The 7,924-nt window shown below is 60.2% G+C and overlaps 1 protein-coding gene and 1 long non-coding RNA gene across 4 annotated transcripts in view; one reads left to right on the top strand and one right to left on the bottom strand.

Annotated features, from left to right (window-relative positions):
• LOC107311909 overlaps positions 1-4,272 on the bottom strand; it is a 17,057-nt gene extending 12,785 nt beyond the window's left edge. For 2 of the 3 annotated variants that reach the window (XR_004306683.1, XR_004306685.1), the window contains exon 1: positions 2,119-2,703. This is a non-coding gene — a long non-coding RNA (uncharacterized LOC107311909). Of the gene's footprint in view, positions 1-2,118; positions 2,704-4,186 lie in introns of those variants that run through there. The other variant, XR_004306684.1, reaches the window with a different exon arrangement.
• Positions 4,273-6,462: 2,190 nt separating this feature from the next.
• Positions 6,463-7,924, top strand: POU3F2 (POU class 3 homeobox 2). Its single transcript, NM_001323230.1, is given in 1 exon segment — positions 6,463-7,924. A coding segment is annotated over 1 exon segment (1,296 nt). The 5' UTR covers positions 6,463-6,486; the 3' UTR covers positions 7,783-7,924.

Raw genomic sequence — 7,924 nt, 5'->3', positions numbered from 1 at the left:
GAAAGAGAAGAGAAGGGAAGGGAAGGGAAGGGAAGGGAAGGGAAGGGAAGGGAAGGGAACAAGTGGAATGTTTACTGGATACATGTGTTGGTTTATTGTAAAAGATGGCTGTAAGAAAAAAAGAAAGAAAATACTGTAGGAGGTCTAGAAGCAGCCATGCAGAACCGACCAGGGGTTGGTACCCAGCACAGCTCTGAGCTACTTTTGAACAGTCTGGCCTGACTGTGATGTACCAGTCCATGGGGCTATGAGACAGCAGTGCCTGTCTCCATGAAATAAAGGACCAACACAAGGACCTCAAGTCTGCAGAAAGACCCTCATTTCCTAGAGAAGAGTGAGCTGTGGATCCAGGTCAAGGAGAACAGAGTGCCCCTGGAACCACTGATGCCTAATGCAAAAGCTTCTGCCAACTCAGAAGATCCGTCACTGCCATCCTCACCACACATCCCAATACATGCCGGACAGACAAATGCACTGTGCCTGGTTTTGCTGCTGCTCCTCAGGTTCTGGTACGAGCTGACAATGACTCCAACATAGAAATTCCATCATCTTTTAAGTTTTTGTGATGTATAACATCGGACAGCTCTGTCTAGGACAATCCATCACCAACTAGTCCTGTTGACATTTTGGATTGTCCTCCTGACCTTGTCCTTTCAGCACAGGCATAATCGTGCTTATGATAATTTTATTCCCAGTTAGGCATCTATTTTGCACACCTTTGAGCTACAGAATCACTAAGAAGCCGTCTTCTGTGCAGCTGCTGAAACAAGGCACCTTGAGCCAAGTTATGCTGAAGTGCAACCCGTGGGGTAGCAGCAAACAGAAGTGGGTGAACACCTCTCTGAGCACACACAAGCAGGTGAGCTCTCTTTCATTGCATTTGCTGCCGACTGTACTGCAGGTGCGATCTCAGCAGTGGCCATATGTTTGCATTGCAGACAACGGAGGAGGGGGTCTGAGCAGCCAGATCCTCATCACACCAAGGGTCTGGTAGGGAAAGGAGGGGAACCCAGTCTGGTTCCAACCCCCACGCTAAGAGCTCTTGTTTCAGTAAGAGAGCTCCAGGTTTGGGAGTTATCCCTTGTTTGTCCATGAACACATACTACCATGGGGTTTTCAGGGTGGCTTTTTTAGATACACAGTGTTCACAATTACCTGGGGTGATGGGCAAATCTTTTTTCTTGAAGAATTGACTGTTCAGTGTCACTTCAGCAGGAATCCACAATTATGATGGTACATGAATTATTTGAGCTGTTCCCAAGAAGACTGATTGCCTTTCACAGGCTGGGTGGGAGAGGCACCGAAATCTCGGCTACTCAAGTTGGCAGCCCCAAACAGCCAACTACAGCCTCAGCTGTGGGTTCGCCTGTATCACACCTGAGCCAAAGCCTCTGTCCATCCTGTTCTGCAAACGGGAGAGCGATTCAGCTCATTAAAACCCATTAGATTAAGTAGAGTGTGAGAATGCGTGCAGGGCTGCAAATACTTAAAACTACCCTTAAACTCTGAGCTGTATCTCAGATCAGTGAAGAGAAAGGGACATCCCACCACATCTGCAGTTTCAGGGAAGAAGCTGTTATGTGTTCTCCTGTCAATACATAATTATTGGCCCAATTGCTTGGTTATTGTGTGGAACAGGCTGCAGCACTCCTTGAGTGGTAACTGGGGCACCAAAGGTGTGCTTTGGGTGAGGACCACAGCCTCACAGCATCGCCCTCTCTGCTCTCTTCTCCATGGAAGTGGCAGGGATTAAACTCACTTTGACCAGGGATTAAAACAACCTCCTGAAGCAGCTGTTGTCAGACTGGGAGGAGTGGCAAATGTGGGGGTGCTCCAAAGGATAAGGGCTCCTGCTGCTCCCACAATGTGCTGTTGTGCCGATCTGGATCAGCTTCCTTTACACCTGCAGTCGGGCTGCATCTGGATGGCAGTGGTTGTCACCGGGGCATGGAAATGCTGCTGGAGCTGTGCTGCTGGCAATGCTGCTGCAGCCCCGGACACCCCACGTGCTGCACACTCCTGCTGCCCTCAGTGCCCTTGCCTGCTGTCAGCCAGACTTTACTTACCATCATATTTAAAATAAAACCTTTCTGCTGTTCATCAGAAAGATTCACTCACCTGAGAGCAGTAACATCATTCTGGTGAAGGAGAAGGGCCCGGCTGCATGGCCTATAGGGCTCCACAGCTGATGGAGCACAGGGAGAGCCCAGGAACATGGCAATTCCCTCCTGTCGCCACCGCCACCTCCTCGCCGTGCGCTTTCTGGATGCTGTTACTGAACTTAGACAGAACATCATTTGTTATCAACCCCGTCCAGAGAGCGAGCACGAGACTAACAAGAGACACGGGTGTGTGAGACAGACACAGAAGCTCGCAGAGGAGCGGTAACAGCAATAACACAAACCGAGTCTCAATTGAGTTGAAAAAGCAATTATCTGGTACTAGGAAATGAAGTGGGAACAAGGCAACGCTTTCTGATGCCACGATTCCTCTTCACAGCTCCTTCCATGTGGGCAGGGGGCTTCCTGCAGACAGAACCTGCCCCTCCCTCCCTGCACTGCACCCCCCGCACAACCACACGCATCCCACCATCGGGCTGCGGGGGGAGCAGCCTCCCTGCCTCTTTTTCTTCCTTTTTCTTTTTTCCCCTTTCTTTCTTTCAGTCTTTTCGTCCTTCTCTTTTCTCCCTTTTCTTTCTTTTTCTTTTTTTTTGTCCTCTTTCTTTTTGGTTTTTCCGATTTTTCTTTATTTTCTTTCTTTCTTTAATCAGTTTTTTTTTCCCTTCTTTTCTTTTTTTCTTTTCGTCGATTTTTTCTTCTATCTTTTTCCTTTCTTTTTTCCTTTTTCTTCTTCCCTTTTTTCCCTTTTCCCCCCTTTTCTTTTTCTTTTCCCCCTTTTCCCCTTTTTCTCTATTTCTCTCTTTTTTTTCCCTTCTATTTGTTTTGTTTTATCCCCTTTTCTTCCCCAGTGCGGAAACCGCCGACACACCAGCTCAGCACCCTGCAACCCGACGCCCTGTAACCGAGCCTCCCGGCCCGCCGCCGGCACGGCCCCGCCGCTCACCCCCGTGTCCTCCCCCGGGCCCGGCCCCGGCAGCCGTCGGGGCTCCTTGCGCGGCTCGGGCTGCCCGCGGGCCCGGAGCCGGGAGCGGGGCGCGGGGGTCCCGGGACCGCAGCTCCCCCCACCGAGGGCCTCGACCCGGGGGGCGGCTGAGAGCGCTCTCCCCGCTCCGTCCACGGAGCGGCCCCGTTCTCCCCGTTGTGCATTTTAATACCGAAATCTGGAAAAGGAAATTGTTTGATGTATGAGGAGACGTTATCTAATTAGGGCGTAAGAAATTTAATCTTTCCAGCAGGCAGGTCATATAATTAATGTTAATTTAACGCTCAAATTCGCAGTCATTAATTTTTATTCTCTTCAATGCGGTTTGGCAGGGCCCTGCTCCACGGGAACGCTGTCGCTGGATGGAGACGCACACGCGGTCCTCGGAGCGCACCGCCGCGGCCCTCCCGTCCCAACAGCGGCACCGCATCGCGTCTGCGCTATTAACGGTTCTAATTGGACGGTCCATAGTTTGCATATCAGACCATTAAAATAATGCGCTTTGCTTTTCTTCCGACACGTAACGCCGCAGCCTTTGCGAATGTTTGGCGATTCTGATAATTATCGCCAAATTACCACAAATGTTCTCTTCATTAAGGTGATTTCTCTCAAGCATTTTTTAAAAAAACGTGAATAATGCATTAAGTGGTGGCTGGCAAAGTGCTTTGATATAAAAGTTGTCAACTGCAGTTCCAAAATGAGACCCGGAGAAATATATATATATATATATATATGTAACAAATGAACGGGAGGAGACCAATTCCGCCCCGTGATTGGAAGGAGCACCGTCTCACATAAGGGACCGCAGCCACAGCCTCACTGCGCCGGGAGCGGAGAAGTGCGCACTGCGCGGAGGAGCGAAGTTGGAGCTTCTCCCTTCGCCGGGAATAGATGGGGACAGCGTGAGACAGACAGAGAGATTGACTGGAAAAGATACTGACCTCTCTCCTTCAGCTGCAATGTAACTTATCCTGGAAAAATACAAAACAAAACAAAACCAAAGCAGCACGGTGCGGTGCCCCCCCCGCCCCCCTCCCTTCTTCTTCTCCCCCTCCGCCGCCCCTTCCCCACCCCGAGCGCTCACTGTCACGGCTGCGCCCATCTCCGGAGCTGCTCCGTTCCCAGTTCACCGAGAGCCCAACGCGCCCCGCTCCGCTCACCCCGCTCGGCCCCTCCATCGCCGCCTGCCCCCGCCGCACTGTTTGCAAAGTTCAATAGCGAGGCAATAAAAAGCGCCGCTGCAAAATAAGAGTCTCTTGTCAAATTTAAGGGCTGCTCATTTGCATCGGGGGAGGTCGTCCATCCCGTCCTACCCCCCCCCCCCCCTTTTGGCAATTATTTGGGCACCGAAAAGAGAAGAAGAAAAAAAAAAAGAGAGAAAGGGATAGAAGCGATCCAGGAGCGGTGCCCCGCAGCGCAGCCGTGCCCGAGGGAGAGGCCGTGGAGCCGGGCCGGGTTGGGGCCGGAGCTGGATGCTCCCCGCAGCGCTCCGGGGCCGCCGCATCCCGCAACCCGCTCTTATTTTGGTTGGGCGCGGGCGGCGCTGCGGGGAGCGCGGAGAGAGCGGACCGCGCTCCTCTGTTCGCTTTGGGGCTGCTGCTTTTTTGCTGCTTCTTTTTTTTTTTTTTTTCTTTCCCATTCCCTCCTCTCTCTCCCAGTTCCTCCTCACTATAGCAACCACCGCCGGGCCGACAAAAATGCCCCCGGTGCGGACAATGGGCCGCCCTCTGCCCGCCGCGCTCCTCTCCTCCTCCTCCAGGACCAAAGAAACTTGGCGGCCCCTCCCGCTCGGCCCGGGGCCGCGGGGCACGGCCGGCCGGGGGGGTCCCGTGTTGCTTGTGAGCTTCGGGGGCCAAGCGAGCCGGGCTGCGGCCCCGGGGCTCAGTGCGCAAAGCCGCGGGCGCTCGGACCAGAACGTATCGCCCACACTGATGGAATTTGTCTATTTTTTTTCTCTTTTTTCCCTTTCTGTTCTGCTTCTTCTCCTCCCCGAGGCCTCACACTCCCCGCTCAGCCCTTCGCCCCGTTCCTTTGGCACAAGGCGGCTGTCGGGGCCGCAGCGGCGGTACCCGCACGGCGCTCACGGGCAGGGCGCACCGTCCCCAGCGATGGGATTCGGGGCAGCGGGTGAAGGGGAATAAAACCGCATCCGTGAGCACAAACCATTCAATTCCCAGCGCTGTGCTCACACGGCGATGAAAGAAAAGGGATGGAGCAGCCGTGAGACGAGGTGCGGGGAGCGGTGGCCGTGAGCGCAAACTTCGCACAACTTTGCCACACTGTTACAGCTCTGCGCCCTTCGGCCGGGCAGCCCGAGCTCCCCATTCACACCCTTTCGCCGCGGGTCCCTCAGTTGAACGTGTTCCTTACGGCCACCCGAGCACAGGCGGCCTGAGCTCCCTCTGAGCTGCCCACGGGAGCGGTTCCCACGAGAGCCGGGGCTGCGCTGTGACTCGTGCTGCCCCGGCCCGGTTCTGTCCCTACGTAGGGCCCTGGATCCGCTCACGCCCCACGAACCGCGTGAGGGCCGGGGAGCAGCGGAGCCCTGAGGGCACCGGGAAATAGGACGGCGCGTTCAGAGCCCGCGGGGGCGTTGGGAATCCTTCCTCACGTCCGTGCCGCAGAGCGCTGCCGGAGCGGCCGCTGCGAGCAGGGAGCGGGGCACGGCCGAATCAAAGCGCCGCAGTGTCCGCCTCGATCCCCGCCGCCGCGGTGCGGGCGGACGGACCGAGCGGAGGAGCCCGACGGGGCGGCGGCGGGGGGCGAGGAGCGGCGGGGCCGCCGAGGGGCCGAGAGCCGGGACGGGCCGGCGGGGAGCGGCCGGCGGGAGGTTTCCCAGCGCCCCGCGGCACCGCGCCCCGCCCGCACGTCGGAAGGAGCCGCACACGGCGGACAGCGGCCACGGGGGGAACGGGGCGCCGAGCCCCGAGCGGGGCCCGCTCCGTCCCAACCCGGGTCCGTCGCACCCCGCCGGGAAAGGTCGGAGCAACAGGAGCGGGGCGGGGGGCGGGGCCACCGCGGGGGGGGCGACGGGGGGTGGGGTGTGAGAGGAGCTGGGCGCCCCCGCCCCGCCCCCGGCCCCGCCTCGGCCCGTTCCCCTCGGCGCCGGGCGGTGGGGGCGTGGCCGAGGGCGGGGCCGTGTCGCGGCGCTCGGCCAATGGGGGGCGGCGGCGGCGGCGGTGGCCGGGGGCGCCTCCGTCCGCCGCGCGGCCCGCAGCCAATGGGCGGCGGCGGCGGGGCGGGGCGGCAGCGCGTGCCTTCGCGGTGGGCCCCGCCGCCGCTCGGGCCGGGGGGGCGCGGGCGCCGCGCGGCGCCCGAGGCGCAAAAGTAGCTGTCAAATGCGCGGCGCCTTTAACCGGCGCGAGCAGAGCGGCGCGGCGAGTCATGGCGACCGCAGCCTCCAACCACTACAGCCTGCTCGCCTCCGGCTCGCCCATGGTGCACGCCGAGCCGCCCGGCGGCATGCAGCCCGGCGGAGGCTACCGCGACGCGGGCGCGCTGGTGCAGGCGGACTACGCGCTGCAGAGCAACGGGCACCCGCTGAGCCACGCTCACCAGTGGATCGCCGCGCTGTCCCACGGCGGCCCCGGCGGCGGCGGCGGAGGAGGGGGCGGCGGCGGCGGAGGGGGCGGCGGAGGCGGCGAGGCTCCCTGGGCGGCGGCGGCGGCGGCGGCGGCGGGAGCGCTGGGCCCGCCCGACATCAAGCCGGCCGCGGTGCAGGCGGCCCCGCGCGGCGACGAGCTGCCGCCGCCTCCGCAGCACCCGCCGCCGCCGGGCCGAGCCCCGCACCTGGTGCACCACGGCGGCGGAGGCGGCGGGCACCACGCGGCGTGGCGGGCGGGCGGCGCGGCGCACCTGCCGCCGGGCATGGCCGCGGCCAACGGAGCGGCGCAGGCGGGGCTGCTGTACCCGCAGCCGCCCGGCTTCACCGTGAACGGCATGTTGGGCGCCGCGCAGCCCGCCCTGCACCACCACGGCCTCCGCGACGCCCACGACGAGGCTCCCGGGCCGCCCGCGCCGCCGCACCACGGCGCCGAGCACCCGCACGGGCCGCACCCCGCGGGCGGAGCGGGGCCGGGGGGCGGCGGAGCGGCGGCGGCGGGAGGGCCGCACCACGAGGCGCACTCGGACGAGGACACGCCGACCTCGGACGACCTGGAGCAGTTCGCCAAGCAGTTCAAGCAGCGGCGGATAAAGCTGGGATTTACCCAAGCGGACGTGGGGCTGGCGCTGGGCACGCTGTACGGCAACGTCTTCTCGCAGACCACCATCTGCCGCTTCGAGGCCCTGCAGCTCAGCTTCAAGAACATGTGCAAGCTGAAGCCTTTGTTGAACAAGTGGTTGGAGGAGGCGGACTCCTCCACCGGCAGCCCCACCAGCATCGACAAGATCGCGGCGCAGGGCAGGAAGAGGAAGAAGCGCACCTCCATCGAGGTGAGTGTTAAAGGCGTGCTGGAGACGCACTTCCTCAAGTGCCCCAAGCCCTCCGCGCAGGAGATCACCTCGCTGGCGGACAGCCTTCAGCTGGAGAAGGAGGTGGTGAGAGTGTGGTTTTGTAACAGGAGACAGAAGGAGAAGCGCATGACGCCGCCCGGGGGGACGCTGCCGGGCGCCGAGGACGTGTACGGGCCCAGCAGGGACACGCCGCCGCACCACGGGGTGCAGACCCCCGTGCAGTGACCTGGGCGCCCTCATTCCCCCCCCCCTTTCCTCCTCCTCCTCCTTCCCCCGCCTTTCCGGCGTCCTCCTTTCAGTGTTGGGGTTGCTTTTTGTTGGTTTTATTTTTTCTTTGTTTTTAATTTTCTCCTCTCTTTCAAAAAAA

This window comes from Coturnix japonica, chromosome 3 (genome assembly GCF_001577835.2).
Source record: "Coturnix japonica isolate 7356 chromosome 3, Coturnix japonica 2.1, whole genome shotgun sequence".
Lineage (NCBI taxonomy): Eukaryota > Metazoa > Chordata > Aves > Galliformes > Phasianidae > Coturnix > Coturnix japonica.
Note: the sequence above shows the minus strand (reverse complement) of the source record. Positions and strands in the feature narration are given on the sequence as shown.